The 22,614-nt window shown below is 47.0% G+C and overlaps 1 protein-coding gene across 30 annotated transcripts in view; it reads right to left on the bottom strand.

The window, feature by feature from the left end:
* Nucleotides 1–22,614, bottom strand: part of ZMYND8 (zinc finger MYND-type containing 8) — a 126,647-nt gene that overhangs the window by 73,863 nt on the left and 30,170 nt on the right. For 23 of the 30 annotated variants that reach the window (XR_007472283.1, XM_033433862.2, XM_012534153.3 and 20 more), the window contains 3 exons: nt 14,655–14,803; nt 4,417–4,635; nt 821–934 (listed from right to left, as the gene is read on the bottom strand). Coding sequence is in view for 29 of the 30 variants with exons in the window: in XM_033433862.2 (XP_033289753.1) it covers nt 821–934; nt 4,417–4,635; nt 14,655–14,803 (482 nt within the window). In the remaining variant the exon portion in view is untranslated. Of the gene's footprint in view, nt 1–820; nt 935–4,416; nt 4,636–14,654; nt 14,804–16,896; nt 16,922–19,383; nt 22,573–22,614 lie in introns of those variants that run through there. The other 7 variants (XM_012534154.3, XM_004272953.4, XM_012534155.3 and 4 more) reach the window with 3 other exon arrangements.

The following is a 22,614-nucleotide window of genomic DNA, read 5'->3' as shown; positions in this document are numbered from 1 at the left end:
GTTGTGGCCTCTTCCGTTGCGGAGCACAGGCTCCAGACGCACAGGCTCAGCGGCCATGGCTCATGGGCCCAGCCGCTCCGCGGCATGTGGGATCTTCCCGGACCAGGACACGAACCCGTGTCCCCCGCATCGGCAGGCGGACTCTCAACCACTGCGCCACCAGGGAAGCCCATAACATATCATCTTTAAAAACAAGGTATTTTACTGCCATCTTTCTGAAACCTGTCACAAAAAACTACAAAACCACCATCACAGCTATGATATGACTGGGACTTCTGGGAGGGAAACCACGGAGAAGTACACCGCTTGCCAGCTGAACGCGGCAGGCCTGCTTTCGCAGACAGATTTTCCTTAAAGGGCAAAGGCTGTACATCAAATCCCCTTTCAAAATTCTCACCCTTTACAGGAATCTCACTGGTGGACTTTTACCTGAAGGTTCCACCATTAGGCCTTGATTACAAAGAAACTGGGTTGTACTCAGCTCTCACTGAAATGGAATTCTACTGACTCCCCCTTACCCGATGCGGTCTGAGGTTTCACTTCTCAACCACTCAGAATTTTAAATCCCCACCAGCTTTCTAATATATGTCATTTCCTGATTAAACTCCTTGGTCTCACAAAGGGCTCACTTTTGAGAATTAACTTAATGCCGTTGTCAAATTTAATTTACAGGTCGCTGAATCTGGGCACACAAGACCCAAAGAGTAATAATAAGCCCAGGTGTCTGAAAAGCTCAGGCAACTACAAGGAACAAAAATGTTAACAGAACAAAGGTCACTATTCTCATTCACACTTATAACAAGAGGAAGTGTCATCTTACCCCTGGCTGTTTCATTTTCTGAATGGCAAACTTGAGCAGGTAGGATAACTGTTCAATGGTGAGCATGGTCATGGCTTTACTCTGAGTCTCGATGCATTCTGCTACTGTAATCTTCTACAAATCAAAATCACACAAATATCCAGTTAGAAAAAAAAAAATTACGATCCCATGTACTCATTTCCCTTTCCTCCTAATTTTCCAGTAAGTTCACACGCAAAAAATCATTCCCATCTACATGAGACCAGTTGTTTCGCTTGACGAGCAATCCAATCTACTTGACACGGGTGCTGGATCAGTGGATAAAAATTAAGAAGCACACCGATCCGTCGATTAACTAAGAACCGCTTTTAGCTCATGTAGACAATATAATCTGAAAAAAAGGGTGGGGTAGGCAAGGACCTGAAAAATCGTCATTGCTATAACCTTAGGTTTCAAGAATAGGACATGAAAGGCCACTGATGGTTTCAGGGTAATCTCTTCACACAACGAATCAGCCACTTTCCTTGATCCTCTTAAGGTGCTGGGCTATCCTTCAGGAAACTGACAAGGAATGAATTCAATGACATCATGGTTGGAAAGTGACAATCTTTCCTGCAGAAAGAATCCAAGGGATGGTAGTGAAGTAATAATAAAAATGACTTCATTCTCCGTCACCACTGATGTGAACCCACTCAGGACCTTCTGGCAAATTACCCACGGAGCAGTCTAGCTGTCTATCTCTGTAGGAAATAAGTGTCACTTTGTAAGAGAAATTCCCATCAAAGACATGTCTGATACCAGACTCTGCTATGTAAATCTGTACTCGATCTAAGAGCTTCAGAATCCTCAGGTAGCAGGAACAACAAAAACGGTAAATTCAGATACTATCAGGAAACACTCTTGAACCATCTGTGTAGGGAGAGCTGAGAAAAGTTTTCTCCAATTAATCTGGATTTCATTTCCCTTCTTCAGATCTCCGGATCCTCCAAAAGGAACTTCCAGGCGTGTCTGGTTGGTTGTTGAGAAAAAGGGCAACACAAGAGGCGCTCATAAGCTGACATCAGTCCGCGACGCACGGATCTCATTCCTTAGCTACCAGAGCCGTAATAGCAAGTCTTCCCAGTTGACCACCTCACCAGTTCACCACTAGAAGAAATTCAGGACTCTCAATTTTAGACATAGAACACCTGTCTGTCTGAATTCCAGTTCATTTCCAGGTAACTATCCACACTCAATACTTGGGTCGCCCGCTCAACTGTCATTCACCTCTTCTCCCACAGCCCTGGCCACGTCCTCCTGGTTGGCAATGGCCGGCTCCCACGATACAGACTGAAAGTACCAAACAAACATTTTTGAGCCTTTTCTGCGTGGGGACTGGTGGTCCAATCCTGACGAATGAGCTCAAGGGCGTGTCAGCCGGAGGCTGATGGGCAAAGTCTTCTGCTTGATAACTACAGGATTGAGAAGAGACACTCCACTCAGGGGGACTGTTATCTAGTCACGCGTGATAAAACCCCCAGCAGCCACCTTACGGCCATGAGGGACACACTGCCTCAACAATGAAACGCAAAGAGTCTGGCTCTGAACAAACGCTGGCCTGGCCCTGCCTCTGGGTTCTTTCTACACACAATAATAAATCTCTCTGGTTTCAGCTGCCTTTCAACAAGATCTATTATTTACAGCAAAAGCATCCTATCTGAGCCACTATCTTCTCTGCGAAATTATTAAACAATTGGGAAGGGAAGGTCAAGACAAAAGAAAATAAATGAAGGTTCCAGTTCCCACATTAAATGCAGGATGAGTTCAGGCTCTGAACAGGAGGGCACTGCTGAGCAATGTCTCCGTCTATAGGAACCCAAAGAAAACCAGTGACCGTCTTTTGCAATTTTACAGGCAGAACACCATTAAAATGTCATCATCATACTGACCTGGCCTCTACTTTCTTTCCACAGATTTTTGCTCCATCCACTACCCAAAAGCAGTACTACTGACACTGTCCCAAAGCTTGCTTTTTTTCCCCACTATCAACAGCTGGGAGAGCTTTCCAATTCCTACACAGAAAGCGTCCTCGCGTTTGAGACCTAATGCCAATATACCTTTGAATCCAGGTGACATTCCATATTAAAGGATTTTGTAGATGACACTATTTGGGTTTTTTTAATAAATCTATTTATTTATTTATGGCTGCATTGGGTCTTCATTGCCGCGCAGGGGCTTCCTCTAGTTGCGGTTAGTGGGGGCTACTCTCCGTTGTGGTGCGCGGGCTTCTCACTGCAGTTGCTTTTCTTGTTGAGGAGCACAGACTCTAGGCGTGCGGGCTCAGTAGTTGTGGCACGCAGGCTCAGGCTCGCAGGCTCTAGAGCACAGGCTCAGTAGTTGTGGCGCACGGGCTTAGCTGCTCCACGGCATGAGGGATCTTCCCGCACCAGGGCTCGAATGCGCGTCCCCTGCATTGGCAGGCAGATCCTTAACCATTGCGCCACCAGGGAAGCTCTGTTTTTGTTTTTAATTTGTTTTTGTTTTCTAGATGACATTCTTATTTTCAGCATTTTGAAAAAGCATCATAGTTGGAAGTTGCTGAGACTAGAAAACACCTCAGAAAAGTGGAAACCATGATAATTGTTTTCATGAAGAGCGTTTAGGCTTTGCTACAAATGAAATACGCACGTTCCCTTCACTATGCCCGTGTGCTTCTCCCTTGGGTTCTGCACCTGCAGCCCCCTCAGCCTGGAAGGCCGTCCCCCCATTGCCCCACGGCTCACTCCTTCCCTTCTTCAAGTCGTTCCTAAATCTTAACAGGACTTCCTGGACTTCGTCATTTAAAATGGAGACACTCTGCACCCCCCTCACTCCCTATTCCTCACTTTCAATTCATTTTCTCTGGAACATTCTTCTTCTAACACACGGTATACAACTTTATTGTGGTTTTTGTCCTTTTTGTCCTGAAAAGAATGGGATTCAGGCCTCTTTTTGTTCACTGTTGAACCCCTAGTACCTAACAGGCACGGGAGAAACAGTTGTCACGTGAATAAAAGCATCAGATGGCAACCACGTGGGACATACAACCAACACTGGTCTTCCCAGCTTAGCTACTGCCGATGATTCAATGATGCAGCAGGAGACGACATCCAAGAAGGAAGAAAATAGCGTGGGATCTCTTCAAAACATACTAACTTGTCAGAAGTTTGTAACTTCTGGAATGTCCATTACAGGAGAATCAGAGAAGGTTGCAGATCTCAAAGTGATCCAAAGACCCATGAAGAATCAAAATCAATATTCAGTGCAGGCGACCTTCCTGGTGGTCCAGTGGTTAAGACTCCACACTCCCATTGCCAGGGACGCGGGTTCGATCCCTGCTAGGGGAACTAAGATCCCACAAGCCACGCAGTGAGGCCAAAAAAAAAATAAAAATCAGTGCAATTGTCTTTCCAAGAGCTGCAGTGCTAAGGCCATTGCCTATGTTGGTCCAAAAAAGGGGGTGACCAAGATAGAGCAGATGGAAGGCAAGAAACTTCTCTTTTCTTTGTGTTTGGATTATTTGAAAATTTTGAAATAAAAGGAAGAAAAGAAAGGAGAGGAAACGAGGCAGACAATGCATTCATTCAGCAGGAACTAACCTCACATTCAGGACAAAACCAGTCCCCCTCTGGTTCCGATGTCAGTCTCAGACACTTAGCGTGATAAACCCGGGGACAGAGCTCACAGCAAAGGACTTGGCCTTCCCGGTGACAAACCCAGCAGTAGAAATCATTTCGTCCATCCTGCGGTACAACATCAACAGGGTCTGTGGTGAGTGGCTGCTTCATATAGTAAAACGGACCATGTCTTAGTTCTGACTGAAATGTAGGCAAGAAAGACAGGTTTGGTTTCAAAACAAATGTGCATTCTCAAAAGGAATTTGAACAAATACATCAATAACAACAGAAGAAAATTAGAGCATTTCACACATTCATTAAAAAGCTATCCTGGGTGACTCTACTTGAGCTTGCGGGTCGTTAGATATTAAGATTTATTTTTCTTTCTTGTATTTTAAGAGGCCATGGATTGAAAAGCTGGTGTCTAAGAGTTAACAGGCAGCCCTAGCAGGATAGTACAACGGTTACAACCCAGGCACACCTGGGTTCAAATTTAGCTCTACCAGTTGCATGACCCAGGGCAAGTCTCTTAACCCCTCAGCTTCAATTTTCTCATCTGTAAAATGGGGACGATAATAACTAACATCACTGTATTGTGGCTGGAATTAAATGGGATCGTATAATGCATGCATTTAACACAGCGCCGCCATTACAAATATTGCTCATACGGTTAAAAGTCCAACAAATGGAAGTCTAAACGTACAAAGCCAAGAAAAGTATGGCCGTTTTCCCTGGGAGTCTTTCAACAACAGGCCTTCGTCGAATAGATCCATTGGAAATGAGTCACCAAAAATGATCATTCATTTTTTTAAGTCTACCCCCCAATGCATAAAGTACTTAATAGCCAACAAGAGGCTCTCCTAAAACCATGATTCTCCAGCATGGGAAGTCCTGGTGTTTGCAGAGAAGCCACGTCTCCTACTGAGAACGAACGAAGAATGGCAGAAAGATGAGAGAGGGGAGTGGCCAATTCATGGCCAAAATAGCAAGAGAAATGGTCCCCTAGTGATGTATTATAGAATCCAGCAGAGCCACTCACCGAACTCACACAACCACTCGGAAGAAACTCGTTAGGAAAATGCCTACTGGAAACCAATATCCTGTTTAGGAAGTATGAGAAAGTCTGGTGGTAAGTGTCAAAATGACCTGGTAACTGGCTGTGTGACCTTGAGAAAGCTACTCAACCCACTTCAGCCTTGATTCCATGGGCCACAGCTCAGCCACAACCACAGGGCCTACCTCTGAATAAACCTCCTTGTATAACAAGCTTTTTCCTGTCTTTCAGTAAGACATTACTGTTTCCTCCATAAAGATCTCATATATTGGTTAGGGGCTGCATAATTCTTGTTGCTGCTGTGAATAGGACCTTTTCCAATTACAGTTTCTAAATAGTTATCATTGGTATATAGAAGCGCTGGTATATAGATTTTTAATACTGACCTCATATATAAACAGTTCTGGTAGTGTATTGATTAAAAATCTTACCATCTCTAAGTAACATTAGTTTTGTCTGTCCGTGTCTAATATTTTTACTCACTTTTCTGCTTTCCTTATTTTACTGACTAGGACCCCCAGGATAACAAGGAAGAGTGACCAAGATTGCAGGCACCCGTCTCGCTCCTGGTTTTTATTATGAAGTTTTGATGTTCTCAAAACGCCTGCTACTTCCACCTTCCTTGATAAAAGAGCCTCACAGACGCTTCTTTAGCAGTTCTTTGTGAACCAATCCTTCTAAGCCTCCCGACTCTCATTTCTACTAAGAAAACAGCTATGACTTATAAGGGCAATTGCACAATTCTTGAGCGTGGTTATTGCCCTGTTTCAGTTCAACATTTAAAATAGAGCGCTCTCCTTGGTTTCCAGAGGATTAACATCATCGTTACACTATTCCTTCCACGTTACGTTTTTCAACATACTGTCACACACACCATCTTCATTTTGTCCTCACCATCACCAAGAGAGGTACTCAGGGGAGACACCACTTAGTCTTACTAGACAGATGAGAAAACTAGGTTAAAAAGACTTATCTGACCCCCAAGCCCAGAGCAAGGACTCCCACCCAGGTCTCCGAGCACTTTCTCTCATCCCTGTGCCCCACAGAAGATGATGCTGGATGCAGAAGAGATTCTGATGATTAAGTGAACCCTCACAGAACATTCAGAAGTTATCCAAAATAACTTCTGCTTAAACAAACTTACAGTTACCAGGGGGCAAGGGGGGGAGGGGGATAAATTGGGAGATTGGGATTGACATATACACACTACTATATATAAAATAGATAACTAATAAGGACCTACTGTATAGCACAGGGAACTCTACCCAATACTCCGTAATGGCCTATATGGGAAAAGAATCTAAAAAAGAGTGGATATATGTATATGCAGAACTGATTTACTTTGCTGTACACCTAAAACTAACACAACATTGTAAATCAGCTATCCTCCGATAAAACTTTTCTAAAAATAATAATAACTTCTGCTTAATACAAAAAGCTGGAGAGGAAAATACAAATCTGAAAATTCAGAAGACAGCTAAAAACATAATAGAGGGGACATAAAAAGATAACAGCATCTAGAGTAAGGAGTTCTCAATTCATATGACATCTTGGGCCAGAAAATTCTTTGTTGCAGGGAGCTGTCCTGTGCACTGTAGGATGTGTAGCATCATCCTTGGCTAGATGCCGGTAGCAGCCCCCCCACCCACCATGCACAAAATTATGACAACCAAAAATGTCTCCAGACATTGCCCAGTGTCCCTGGGCGGGGTCACAACTGCCCTCAGTTGACAGCCATCCATGTAGAGGATGTGCTATCTGCCTAGGAAAATGGTTGTTTGAGTTTCTATGGGGGAGAGTGTTGGGGGGGGGGCAGGGGGAGGGGGAGGAACGCCCACTGAAAGATAAACTGTACATATCAAGCAAGCAGAACTATTTCTAACCTGAGTGGGGTCTTCCAGGATGCTTTGTGGCTTTTGCAAGATAGCTGTAAGCTGTATTTCAGGGCCCAACTTCCTTTCAGTAAGTTAATAATAGGATAGGAAGAGTCATTAAGCCCTAAATGAAACTAGAAGAATCGAATATGACAGCTCAGCTCCCTAGCCGGCAACCTAAGTCCTTTGCATCTAATAGAAGCTGGGATATGGCCACTTGAGAAGCTTCCCCCGCCCCCTGTCCCTGACCCTACCCTCACCTGGCCAGAGGTAGGCGTTCCTGGGAGGACCATGATGAGGGAGGGCCAGGTTGCCCCCTACTCTTTTCAGGAGTTTCATCCTTTCCCGAAACAGCAGCTGTTGCTGAGAACTAGCTGCCTGGTGATAGCCTTGTCCATCAGACACCCGCCTTATCTGCTGCTTGTGTTTCCTGCTCCGTAAAAATAATCTGATAACGAATACGGAACATTTAAAAAAGGAAAAGCAAATCATTTCAGGTAGAATGAGTTTATGATTTTTCTCCCTCACTTGCACAAGGTGCGTTCCCAGCCTGCTAGTAAGGCAAGCAGGTTACAACCCGTGTTGCTATGAGATTAACTGCCGGCTGTGAGCACACATGTTCACATTCCCTGCTTCTTCCACAGGCCGGCTTAACAAGAAATAGACAGGCTTGTTCATTCACTTCTGGAACACCTCAGTCTACACCAGGAGCCAGCAAACTTTCTCTATAAAAGGTTTCTATAAAGATAGTTAAGTAAACCGTTGAAGCTTTGCAGGTCGTGTGGTCTCTACTGCAATGACTCAACTCTTGTCAAAGGAAAGCAGAACCGACGGCAGACGAGATGTCACTGAGTGGACGTGGCTTTGTTCAGGTAAACTTTATTTACAGAAAGAGGCTCTGGGCCGCACCTGGTCTGCGAAAACCAGAGGATGGGTTCTGGGGCTGTGTGTGAGCAAAGGGTACATGTCTTGGGGGCCAGGGGCTGGGGGGAGAGGACCACAGACTCAAATTCCTGCTGGGGCCACATAGGGAACACAGATGAATGAAAACAGTCCTAGTTCTGGCCTGTATTCTCCTGCATTTGATAAAAGCACAAGGACTGCAAAATAAAGAAAGACTGGAGTGTGAGGATGATGCCGACACTCAGCCCCAGTGCTGGCGAGACGGCGGGAGGGGCAGAGCACGTGCCCGTCTTCAGGGCTCTCAGCTCCAGTGATCAAGGCCGCCAGGTAGACACACAAACCAGGGGCTGCCTGGCCGCAGGAAAAAGCGGGCAATCCTGCTGTCTGTCTCCTGACCTGTCTCAGCTGTTAATACACTGCCCCCACCCAACAAGGAACTTCTGTGAAATGTCCCAGTTTTTAAGACAATGCATGGGCCCAGCAAGATAAGTCCTGGCCCACCTCTTTATAATACGTATTACCCTGTACTCAGAGGAGACAAGAGGGGCCCTGTGATTTCTGTGCCATATTCCATCAAAGGTACACCTAAGGCCATTTTGCACAAATCTGTTAGCAGATTACTGTTCAATCCTTTAATGAGAAAGAAAAGGAAAGAAAAGAAGTAAAGAAAAGAGGGATGGAAGGAGGGAGGGGAGGGGAGGGGAGGGGAGGGGAAGGGGAACCTCCCAAAAGGACTCAAACTCAAAATGTCCCAAGAACTACAGATTAGATTGGTATTTTACAGTAAAGGGCCAATATCACTTGGGACAAGGTATTTCTTGCCGCATCTACAGTAGGACATTTAGCAACCTGATCCTCCTCCTCACAACGCCAGAAGCAGCCTTCCAGGCTTTGGGATGTCCCCCACCGGCAGTCCCAAGAGAAAAGCACCTATATGTTTTCAAACCTTTCCTAAGAGGTAAAATCACTAGACAAAAAGGCTGTAAAAAATTAATTATAGGACTTCCCTGGTGGCGCAGTGGTTGAGAATCCGCCTGCCGGACCTCCCTGGTGGCGCAGTGGTTGAGAGTCCTCCTGCCGATGCAGGGGACACGGGTTCGTGTCCCAGTCCGGGAAGATCCCATATGCCGCAGAGCGGCTAGGCCCGTGAGCCACGGCTGCTGAGCCTGCGCTCCGCGACGGGAGAGACCACAACAGTGAGAGGCCCGCGTACCACAAAAAAAAGAATCCACCTGCCGATGCAGGGGACATGGGTTTGAGCCCTGGTCCGGGAAGATCCCATATGCCGCGGAGCAACTAAGCCTTTGCGCCACAACTACTGAAGCCCGCGTGCCTAGAACAACAAGAGAAGCCACCACAATGAGACACCCGCACACCGCAGCTTAGAGTAGCCCCCGCACGCTGCAACTAGAGAAAGCCCACGTGTAACAACAAAGACCCAACACAGCCAAAAATAAATAAATAATGTTTTAAAAAATTAATTATAAACCTCAGAATATTCTTTCCCCTAAAAATAAAGTGCGCTCTAAACCTCTTCTTAAAATTCCCCTGAAAGTAACAAATTCCTAATATATGAAAAATGGGTGAAACCTTAAGTCAACGGACAAAGGATTCATCTCCAAAATATAGAAACAGTTCATGCAGCTCAATATTAAAAAAAACAAACAACACAATCCAAAAATGGGAAGACCTAAATAGACATTTCTCCAAAGAAGACATACAGATGGCCAAGAAGCACATGAAAAGCTGCTCAGCATCACTAATTATTAGAGAAACGCAATTCAAAACTACAATGAGGTATCACCTCACACCAGGTTAGAATGGGCATCACCAGAAAATCTACAAACAACAAATGCTAGAGAGGGTGTGGAGAAAAGGGAACCCTCTTGCACTGTTGGTGGGAATGTAAATTGATACAGCCACTATAGAGAACAGTATGGAGGTTCCTTAAAAATCTAAAACTAGGGGACTTCCCTCGTGGTCCAGTGGTTGAGGGTCCGCCTTCCAGTGCAGGGGACACGGGTTCGATCCCTGGTAAGGGAACTAAGATCCCGCATGCTGCAGGGCAACTGGGCCCGTGCACCACAACTAGAGAGCCCACGCGCCTCAACTACAGAGCCTGCAAACCGCAACTACGGAGCCTGCACACTGCAACAAAGAGCCTGCACGCTGCAACTAAGCCACAACTGAGCCAAAAATAAATAAATAAATATTTTAAAAAAAAAATTCTAAAAATAGGATTACCATATGATCCAGCAATCCCACTACTGGGCATATACCCAGAGAAAACCATAATTCAAAAAGACACATGCACCCCAATGTTCACTGCAGCACTATTTACAATAGCCAGGTCATGGAAGCAACCTAAATGCCCATCAACAGATGAATGGATAAAGAAGATGTGGTACATATATTCAATGGAATATTACTCAGCCATAAAAAGGAACGAAATTGGGTCATTTGTAGAGATGTGGATGGATCTAGAGACTGTCATACAGAGTGAAGTCAGAAGGAGAAAAACAAATATCGTATATTAACGCATATATGTGGAACCTAGAAAAATGGTACAGATGAACCGGTTTGCAAGGCAGAAATAAGAGATACAGATGTAGAGAAAAAACATGGTCACCAAGGGGAAAGCGGTGGGGGGGGGGGGGTGATGAATTGGGCGATTGGGATTGACATGTATACACTGATGTGTATAAAATGCATGACTAATAAGAACCTGCTGTATTAAAAAAAAAAAATTATTCGAGTCATCCAATGATGGAATGACCCAGTTGATTGTATGACTGATTTGACCAATAACAGTGATGTGAGTAAAAAAAAAAAAAAAAGAAAAAAACCTTTATCTCCACTTCATAATAAAACGTCTCTACCAAAAATGGAAAAATACAGGGTGGGGCGGGGGGATTATTATGCTAGAATGGCTTTCTTTTTAGAACACTAGAACAACCTCAGAATAAAGAAAAACAAGAAGAGGGTGGAGACTCTTGATGTATACCAAAAATCAAAAGAATCTGAATGCCTAAGACCAGAGGCAGAAGGCATGAGCAAAGCTGGCAGGGTATGCCACATAAGGGAGGGGTGGGGAGTGCGGAAAACGAGCACACAGGCCCCGTGTCTATAGAGCAGGCTCTACTCAGCTCCTGCTATTGCTGGATTTTTCTGAGTTTTTATAGGAACTCAGAAATACAAGTTGTTATTTGAAATCTCATGATCTTCAAACGTTGGTGACTAACAGAAATTATGTTGGTAAAACCCGGCATATGCAGGTGTACATTTTGCTTTTAATTCCATAATTTTTTTCAATTCTATACTCTAAAAGAGGAAAGAAAAGGGAAAGGGAAGAGAAGAAAAGAAAAACATGCACAGAAGAATTTTTTTTTAAGATTTCAGCTCCTCTTAGGAAAACAGACTGTGCTTGAGGAAGGGTGCCCCCTTCTATGCAAACACTACAAGCTGGAATGAATTATGGGGTCAAGGGTCAGGAATTTCTTTTCTTTACAGTTAAGGTAATTTCTCCTTTGCCAACTCCTGGCCATTCAGCCCCAGGGAGTTTTAGATGTGAAAAACAAAAACCTACAATCAACCTTAGAATGTTCCTAGTACAAACCCTATTTTACAAGGTAACTGAGCTCAGAAGTGGGAAAGCAACTGACAAGGTCCCACAGTGAGTTCCCCAGATGCAGTGGGACAGGAAGGAGTCAGGTCTCCAGGTCTGGAGCCCTTCCCTCCAGACCAATGGCTCCGTTAACTCTTCTATCAGTACTGCAGATAGGAGAATCATCTTCAGAAGCATGACGGTGCCCTGTGACCGGTCACCCCTGCTCTGTTCCACATCCACAGTGCATTCTGTATTCATGAGCTCCCGCCCTGTGTCCAACGCTGGGGCGAAAGCAGCCACTGGACACTGACCACTTTCTGAGGCTCCTACCAGAGGGGGACAGAGATTTACAAACACACCATTGTGGTCACGAGGCTTAAGTGTTATAGAAGTGGTATGAACACGTGGATGAGGAAGAGAGAGAAGAAAATGTGTGATCTGCCAAAGAGTTGATCAGTTTCGAGAGAGAGAGATGTGAGCCAATTCTTTGTTTTTCTTAATGTCTTTTATCTTTTTCTTTTTTTTTTTAATGTGAGCCAATTCTTAGAAGGACAGGAGGAAGTCACGAAGCACGAGTGCATGTGTGCACACACGCAGAGGAGCCACTCGGAGACTGTCTCTGTCCAAGGGGGACAATTTCTGCTTCATGACTTACGGCAACTGGTATGCGAGGGTTTGCCGTAAATTAAGGTTTGAGGATTATTTATAGCCTTCATGTTTCTTTCTTAGTCTTCAAGCTCGACAGCTATGGGATGGCTCCCGGGCGACAGGGGTGGGTGGTCACCAGCTTCAAGCCAGCCAGGCAGATGTAAGCTTCTTACTCCTTACTGTGAGGCCTTGGGGAAGTGACTTAACCTCTCTGAACCTCTGTGTTTTCATCAGTAAAATGGACACAACTGCAGCCCTTCCTCACAGCATCATTATAAACATTAACACACACAAAAAGTCTTACAACAGGATGGGCACACTGTAAGTTCTGCTTTTAGTATTATTCTCACCAACACTATTATTATACATGTTTTTTCAAATTGTAATTCCTCCCAGAAGTTTACTTAGAACTCACCAGTTTTTCCTCCTATAATAGGATTCCCAATTCATTACATCTGGGCTATTCAACGCAGAAGCTACAAACCAGAGGTGGCCACTTAAATTTATTAAAAATTCAGTTCCTCAGGCACAGCTGCCACTTTTGCAAATGCTCAGTGGCCACACATGGCTTGTGACTATCCCACTGTACAGTGCAGGCCTAGAACATTTCCACAGCTGTTGTTTAATTATTTCATGGATAGTCTGGGCGACTATTCCTCTTAATGTAGACTCTGGCTTAACTTCTTCTTTTTTTTTTTTTAATTTACTTATTTTATTTCTGGCTGCGTTGGGTCTTCGTTGCTGTGTGCAGGCTTTCGCTAGTCGTGGCGAGTGGGGGCTGCTCTTCATTGCGGTGCGCGGGCTTCTCATTGCGGTGGTTTCTCTCACTGTGGAGCACAGGCCCTAGGCGCGTGGGCTTCAGCAGTTGTGGCATGTGGGCTCAGTAGTTGTGGCACATGGGCTCAGTAGTTGTGGCTCACGGGCTCAGTAGTTGTGGCTCACGGGCTTAGTTGCTCCGTGGCTTGTGGGATCTTCCCAGACCAGGGCTCGAACCCATGTCCCCTGCATTGGCAGGCGGATTCTCAACCACAGCACCACCAGGGAAGCCCTGGCTTAACTTTAATTATTAGTATTTATGTCACTTAGATCAATTCCTCTTCACAACAGCCCTGCCAGTTTGGTAGCACTAAGATTATTCCCATTTCAGTAACTGAGAAGACAAGGCACAAAGAGGTTAACTTGCCCACAGCCTCAAGGCAACAGGAGAGCTGGCACTTCCCTATGTAATTCTGAGAGAGAAAATAGATTCACGCACAGAAACGTCCCCCTCTCACAGTCCTGGTCATTTAACCATTGCTAGGTTTCTTCCCGTGAAAGCAATAGTCTCGTTTTATTCAACCTCAAGTCCCCAGAGCCCACACTTCAGCATCCATCATCTGCACAAATCGATGAATACATGCCCATGAATCCTCGCTGAAATGGCATCAGACCGGCTGGGCATCCTGTTTCCTCCACCGCTAGGAGACTTGAGCTCACGGTCCACTAAAACACCTCTCATTTTTTTAAGTCCGAAGAGTAGCTAGCCTGCAGCAGAGAATTTTAGAGCTAGAAGGTTCCTGAGACAAGATCCAAGATGGCATCGATTTTTGCATCTAGTTAGCTGGTCCTGGCTGCTGAGGGAGGGCGGAGTCTGCCAGAGACCGTGCACTCTGAAAAGGGGGCATAGTGACCAACTACCCAAGTCGCAGTGGGCAGTGGGTAGGAGGGCAGCTGTCTCTCACCACAGACCTAAACCCATTCTTTTACAGATGAGAAAATTGAGACCAGAAGGGAGCATGCCTCAGCCACACAACCACCTGCAGGCAGAGCTCGGCACTGTCCTATGGGCAACAGCCTAGGAGGGCAACACCCTCAGGCCACAGGGGCAAACAGTCCTAACGTGTGGAAAAAGAAATCCAAGGAAAATCCCCAAATCCTAGAGCACGGTATCCTATCTGGGTCACTGCCCTTGTCCCCCAAAGAGATCTGAAAAACCCACTGGAAATTTCTGCACGGGCCCCCTTTGAACTGCCCTTCTCGTCCTATGCAAATGACAGCCGCAGCAAGGCAGCTTGCTAAATGCCAAGCACACGGCGTGAGAAAAACGACAGCCTTTGTCCCCCGGGTGTGGACGCCATTCCCACTGGCCTTTTACCTGTTCTTTATTGTTATTGTTCAGTAAGCCGGGTTTCTTTTTCTTTTTAATGGGGCTTGTTGATGTGTCCTGTGGCGAGTGGCCATTGGAGGAATGCGGAGGGCTGGGGAACTTTCTTTTCTGGGCTGTTCTCTCTGTGGAGCCAGGATCTGAAAGAGACACACAGGACCACATATTTTAAAGCGATCGGGGAGGACAAGGCCCCACGGGAAGGGGGTGTTAGGGACACAACCCATTTTGGCCCCAAACCTAATGCCATTTTAGTAACCTTCCTCCTAGAATATACTCCCCCCACACCCCCCATCTTCACTGCCTGTCTCAGAGGTCAGCTGGTCTTTCTTTAGCCGACATAACATTTCTGTAAAAGTTTTAATTCGCTGCCAAAATATAAAAATTAAGAAACATCACATAATATCCTAGATTGGGGGCTTCTATTTAAAAAAAAAATCAGGGCCTGCAGGGCCATATGGGACCAGATAGAGCTGAATACCAGCCACTTTTTAGATGGGAAAATACCCCCCATTTTGTCACAGTCCCCACCCTTCCCTACTGTTCCCTGTTGACGAGGCCATGACCCAGCTGCCGTGAGCCGTCACACACCCATGTCTGATGGCAAAAGCAGGAAACCATAAGAGACAGACCAAGAAAAGAAGGCCACACACTTCAAGAAAATGAAGGCAAACGTACTTTGTGGTGGAAGACAACATTTATTCATGTTTAGCAGGTTAAAAAAAGTATAACTGTGTAAAAAAAAATATACCCCACCCACCAGAGTCCCCGTGGCCCAGTCACCAGTAGGCATCATGTTTGCGACTCTCCTCCAAAGAGATCAACGCAGACTACATTCTCACCCGATTCTCATCTGAAAAATGCCAACCCCACCCTTGTCAATCCATTCCTTTCTATTTTTATTCTCCCAGCATCTCATTAAAACACATACACTTGGGACTTCCCTGGTGGCGCAGTGGTTAAGAATCCTGCCAATCAATGCAGGGGACACAGGTTTGAGCCCTGGTCCAGGAAGATCCCACATGCCTCAGAGCAACTAAGCCTGTGTGCCACAGCTACTGAGCCTGCGCTCTAGAGCCCGCGAGCCACAACTACTGAGCCCGCGTGCCACAACTACTGAAGCCCGCGTGCCTAGAGCCCATGCTCCACAAGAGAAGCCACTGCAATGAGAAGCGCACACACACCGCAACGAAGAGTAGCCCCCGCTCGCCGCAACTAGAGAAAGCCCGTGCGCAGCAGCGAAGACCCAATGCAGCCAAATATAAATAAGTAAATAAATTTATAAAAAACAAACAAAAAATATAGATTATTGCAATTAAAAAAAAAACACACTTCCACCACCATCCAATCTTCACCTGCGAAGATTTTAATCCATTCCATGCCAGATGGCTGTCCTGTTAGCTTAGGGAGGATACAATGGAATGCCCAGGGGCACCTTCTATCCTTGAGGAATGAAAGCTACAGGCACCAGAAGAGGAGAAAGCTATGCCGAGAGCACAGGTGATGAGACAGGACGCGGAGTCCGGAAAGATGACTATCCACAAAGATGGCCTGATGACGTTCCCTGTCCAGGGTTACCTCTCAGGCAAGTCCCAGCACACAGGCTGTGCTATGTGTCACGGCCCTTTGTCTGGACAGGAGCCGCTGGGGTAAGATCAACAGGGTCCAAAATGGCCACATGCAAGGCCTCCTAGTGGCTTACTTTTGAGTGAAAGCTGGAGCATCCTCCAGCAGGCTCATAAAGACAATGGACCACTTCTGCAAAATCCAAACTACACAAGGGAATTCCCCAGGCTCACCACGCAGACTGCAGGAAAATCCTGAACAAATGTTCAGGTTGCTGCACTGAGACACAGCCCCGAGAGGAAATTAAATGCTAACCACAGACACCTTGAGGGAGAGGAGACCCCAGAGTCAGGGGACCATCCCACAGACATCAAAACAGCGGCCTGGAGAACCCAAAGGTTTGGCCCAGCAGCACACAACAGCTAGTTAGTGGGAAAATGCACTAAAAAGATGCAGCCTGGGATTGGCAAGCTTCCCCAGAGAGCACCTCCTCTCATTCCCACAGGGATCCTCACCCCACTTCCCCACCGTACGTAAAAACTCTCACTTTCTCTATAGGGTCTTTGACCCAACCATCTCCTCCTAGAAGCACGTTCTATAGACATGGTCACAGGGCAGCAAAGCACATACAAGATGATTCAACTGCAGCACTGTGTGTTGGACTTACGTGTCCACAAACTGGGAGCTGGCCTGATAACATACTGCAGGATACAGCCATGAAGAAGAATGAGGCACCTCTAGACAAACTGACGTATGACAATCTCCAAGCTTCTGCATCAGGTTAAAAGAGCAACACATGAAAATACCAATGGCATTCTTCACAGAACTAGAACAAATAATTTTAAAATTTGTATGGGAACACAAAAGATCCCGAATAGCCAAAACGATCTTAAGAAAGAACAGCGCTGGAGGAATCATGCTCCCTGACTTCAGATTATACTACAAAACCACAGTAATCAAAACAGTATGGTATTGGGACTTCGCTGGTGGCACAGTGGTTAACAATCCACCTGCCAATGCAGGGGACACGGGTTCGAGCCCTGGTCTGGGAAGATCCCACATGCCACGGAGCAACTAAGTCCGTGTACCACAACTACTGAGTCTGTGCTCTAGAGCCTGCGAGCCACAACTACTGAGCCCACGTGCCTAGAGCCCGTGCCCCGAAACAAAAAGAAGCCACCGCAATGAGAAGCCCACACACCACAATGAAGGGTAGCCCCCGCTCGCCGCAACTAGAGAAAGCCTGCGTGCAGCAGTGAAGACCCAACGCAGCCAGAAATAAATAAATTTATCAAAAACAAAAAAGAAAAAGCAATGCATGTCTAGCACCATTAACAGACTAACACACACAGCCCAAGAAATATGGGGGTTTTGTCTTTCTTTTTTGTCTTTATCTTTCTGTTTTATTTTGTCTTCTATTTTTTCCTTTTTAAAATTTTTTTTTGAAAAAGATGTTTTATATATATTCATAATTTACATAAGCCTAAAATATTCCTGGTTGAACACAAGAAATACAAGCTCTTAACGGAGACTGGTGGTTGCCTCAGGGGAGGAGAGCTTGCAAAGTGTGGGGGAGAGATTATTTTCCACCATGTGCCCTTATTTATCATGTGCCTGGACTACTTTATCAAAGTAAGGAAAATTAAAAAGGAAATATTTAGCAGGTTCAGCATCACATAAAAAAGCAGCAGGTGCAAACCAAAGCCAGTAATGAGCAAATGACAGAGACCTGATTCAGGATAAAAAATGTCGCCAAATGGACAAACTTGGGACTGATCAGCGTGAGCGTGCAGACCCCAGGACGGAGTTTGGGATTTGTTCTACGTGGATCTAATAAACCCAGATAACTCTGCTCAAGTGTCAGAGGATGGGCGTTTAAGAAAAGCGTTTTGGGGGCTCAAAGGAGATGTGTCCCAGAAGAAATGGCACCCTAGCCAGGCAAAAAGGGAAAGCCATTGGGCCAAGGTTTTGATTTCGCATGTATTATTCCGTTTATGGACAGATTTTGAAAGAGAGTACGTGAGCAACGTCAGGCCAGTGGAAAGCTAGGAACAAATTCAGGGAAAAAACAAGTAATGCTGACCCTTGAACAACACAGGGGTTTGGGCTTCGACCTCCACACAGTCGAAAATCCACGTACTGCTATCTCTGCCTCAAAAGCAAAAGAACTGATGAAGGACTCACCCAAGGGTGGGAAGCCAAGCAGTCTGGACAGAATCAAGACTCAAACCCTGGTTTTTTGTGATTCCACATACTGTGGTCTGTAATCAAACACCAACTTTCCCCTACACTTAAAGATCGGTCAAATGAAAACACAGGTACTCTATTTACTGAAAAAAATCCACGCGTCAGTGGACCAGAGCAGTTCCAACACATCTTTTTCAGGGGTCAACTGTAGTGCCGTCGATGTTTCTCAACAGAGCACTAATGGATTTTGGCAGGGACGGCTCCTCCTCCTTGTCAGGACAACCTCCGCCCCCTCCCACCCACTGCCATTGATGCTCCCAAACACTGTGACAACCAAAAGTGCCTCACATACCTCCCAATCCCTCCCAGGAGTGGCACTAGCCTCCTGGAGCACCGCAGAGCTGGAGCATGGGGCACAGCGGACGAAACCCACAGCCCAGCCCCCACCTGGTCGACCCCTGGGGCCAGAAAGCTCTCCAGCTCCTCCCACTGCAGCATAAGTCATTCACCTGTGGCTGGGATCTAGGATGATGGTTCCCCAAGGGCTGTCCTCACGCAAGCAGCAGCAGCCAACACCTACGAATTTGCTAGAAATGCACATTCTCAGGCTCCACGCCAGATCTACAGCGTCAGAAACTGGAATAGGGCCCAGTGATCAGGGGGTTTAACCAGCCTTCTGGAGGATTAAGGTGCACACTAATTCGAGATGCTCTAGGTTGTATGTTTGGGGGATGGAGTGTGAGTTCTCCAGCCTAGAGATTCCTGCTGATCTCCTCTCCTTCCTCATCGCGCTACCTGCAGGGTTGGTTCAGAACCCAGGAAGCAAAAGCCAAGCAAGGAGCCAAGGAGAAAGAATGAGAACAGCTACACACATGACCCCAGGCGACTCCCCATACTTCTCAGGGCCTCAGGGACACACCTGTAAAATGGGAGGAGAGACGGAGAAAAGGAACAGACCAGTTCTTACCCGGAGCCCACGAAAATGCTTCAGGGCCCCACGATCCGCGTGCCAAGGTTCTGTACGTGGAGACAGTTTCTTGGGAAGAGGGGCCATAGCCTTCGTCACCTTCTCACAGGAGACATCAACTCTAAAGATTAAAAAACTACAGGGCCAGAGGATCGTAAAGTCTATTTTAACTTTGCAATTCTTTAATGCCGTGTGAAAGCGGGGCGGGGGGAATCCCTAGAAATGAATATACGCATAAGCCACTGAGCGCCAAAGAGACAGTTTTACCTGAGGCCACCAGGAAACGAAAGGCCAGCAGGGTCTAACACAGTGAGAGGAGGAGTCTGCCCCAAGGCTGCCCGTACCTAAGAGGATCCCCAACCCTCTAGTCTGAGCAAAAGAGAAAATCCCCAATTCCATTCCTGGTTACAAACACACCGACTCCCTCCAGAGTTAATGAGCATTCAGTGGCTGTATCCAAGGGGTAGAAATCTAATAGATTCCACACAACAGACACATCTGTCAACAGCAGAGGCTTTCACTGAAGCCTCTTAGGGAGAAAAATTGAGAAATGCTGGCTGGATTCAGTGTCCTTCCCAGATATGAGACAGCGGGCCAGCATTCTAACTTAAAAACCTACCCACTCCAATGGAGGCTAGGCCTCTGCTGGTGATAGAACGGTGGGTGGGAACCTTGCTGTAGTCACGGTAACAAAGCTGCCTTGAGGACCTTTTCTAGAAAGCTGAGTCAAAGGTTTTGTGGGGGGGGTTTCCCTCCCCTCTTTAATGATTTAATTCTGACAGGGACATATTTCTACACGCATTTCATGTGTAATCATGAATGATGACACACAGCCGCTGGACAGTGAATCACCAGGGAAACGGTTCACCCTTGATCTGAAAGACCTTCCTGGCAAGTAGCAGGACCTGGGATTCTTACAGGGCTGGCCCACCCCCTCCATCCCAAAATAAGTCTGGTTCTGAAGGAGTTAACGTGGGCGAGGGAGTAGAGCGGTCTAGAAGAAAAGGCCAGAGCAGTGACTCAGGGAAACAGCTTGGCATGGAGCAGGAAGCAGCAGAATTTTCCCCTCCTGTGCCAATTCACTGAAATCTTAATAATAGGGCGAGGTCTACTGAGTATTTAGGAACCAAGCGTGTGACGACATCCTCCCTGAACCTGTGTCTTGTGATAGGCCAGAAATAATCCCGCTCGGGCCTTCCTAGATGTCCCTTGACCTAAGGGACGCCTTCCTTCAAGATAACCCAGCCTCTTGGCTTCCCTGAGCCGCGGGTATTAACAGCTAAGATGTTCTTGTATTGCACACAATGAACCAGACCCTGTTCAAAATGCCTTTCACGCCCTTCCCTCTAAGTCACCCACCCCAGATCACACAAGTAGCCGGGCTGGGATTTGAACCCAGGCAGTGCGGCTCCGAAGGCCCAATGGGTGGCCTCACCCCAGGGAGAGGTTTGTCTCAGCTCTGCAGCCCAAAGACTTCCTAATTCAGGGTCTCAAAATGTTTTAAGAGTACACTCTCATTTTGCTTTTTTCCTTTCCAGCTGCAGACGGTGGGCTGTGGGGATTGGAGAGCTCCAGGAACCGGGAGAAAAGTGGAAAATCATGGTGTGTCACTTGCTGATGATGCAAGTCGTTCTCCCAAAGGCGCTTCCCAGGAAGCAGATTCACCTCCCCACCTTCACTGGTGGTACCACAGGCTGGTCTACACCACAAAACAGGCTGGGGGGCTGCACGGCCATCTCCCCTCCTCCAACACTTCTTCCCAGTGTCCATCCATCCAGGCCAGTCACACCCCACCCCACTCACATCCGGCGCCTGAGTCACAGCGCTCACTCTTCTTCAGAGTCTAGGAAATGACACACCACTTACAGGGAATTGTCTCCTCCGGAGAGAGCACAGGCCCCAGCTGAAGGCCGGGCGCTTCCCCTGGACTCCAGGGCCTGGAGGACCGGCCCTGTGGTGTATTTTTGTGGGTGTTAAATTTCCTTGATGAGCTCAATGGCAACATGGACAGGGGCTGAATGAAAGACTCTCAGTCAACAGGCCTGAACCAGCAGCCAAGGCCACGCAAGTGGGGTGACCAACCATTGGTTGGCTGAAGATGGACAGTCAAGTGGTCACCCTACAGTGAAGTCAGGCCGGGTGCAGAGGATACAGAGTGGTCGGGACCTAGTCCTGCTGCCACCCTGCAAGCTCCTCAACCTCTCTGTGCCTCTGCTCTTCCTTCCGTCACATGGAGATGGTGGTACCCCGTGGAGTTATCCACAGATTAAACGGGTTAATTCACGTGATGCTCTTAGTGTAATACCTGGCAGAGAGGAAGCACTCAATAAACAGCAGCTGTTTTTTTTTTTTAAAGCCACACACATTCCTCTTCCTCCTCTTTCCCCTCTGCCTCCTCCTCCACCATACCTCTCCAAAAGCAGAGCTGAGTTCTCCGAGGAGCATGTTAAATCAATGCCACACCTTCAGTTACGGAAACGCCAGCCTATATAAAGTGGAGCCGGGAATCAGCCCAGGGCACGATTTCTCCACGTCCACGGGACCGCGCAAAGTCCAGGTTTCCTCCTGTAACGGCCAAGGCAGGCGCAGGGGCAGAGGCCTGTGCAGGCTCCGCCACGAGGACACGCGGGGTAACTGCCAGCCCTCGCCACGGCCTCCCCCAAATGTGACCACACGCTGCTCTCCAGGAGCAGCAGAGCCTAGCGCAGTGCATCATTTCAAGGCGTTTCCCAAAGACACAGAGCGGGTACCTTAACAGACCTCCCTCCCCAGGAATCTTAGGGCCCTCTCCAGCCAGTAATTACATCCTAATGAAACAAAAGCCCGGAATGTCCTCCAGGCCCGGGACCAGAAAAGGAGGGGAATCGGGAGCAAAGCATGGGGACAGGGAGGGCACATCATTTTTCTTGCCACAGACAATGTCCAAGCCACAAAGAACACGTAAGCAACAGAAACTCTCAGGAGAATAGTTTGCTGACTTGGAGCATCTCCTGGACCCACAGACTCTGGAAGACGGGGCCGCAGCCTGGGCCTCCCCGGGGAAAGGCTGCACTGGCCTAAGCTGGGCTCCTAAAAGGTCTCCCGCATGTGACTGTGAACTTCCAGATCAGGAAAAGAAGGGCTGGAATGGAGATGAGGCAGTGGGAGGAAGAGGGTCACTCTCAACTTGGGGGAAATGTCACTGTACCAGGAAGCCGGGTACCGCAGAGGCCAAGCAAGCGAGGGGCAGGT

This window comes from Orcinus orca, chromosome 16, assembly GCF_937001465.1.
Source record: "Orcinus orca chromosome 16, mOrcOrc1.1, whole genome shotgun sequence".
Lineage (NCBI taxonomy): Eukaryota > Metazoa > Chordata > Mammalia > Artiodactyla > Delphinidae > Orcinus > Orcinus orca.
The sequence above is the reverse complement of the archived record's forward strand: the minus strand, read 5'-3'. Positions and strand labels throughout refer to the sequence as shown.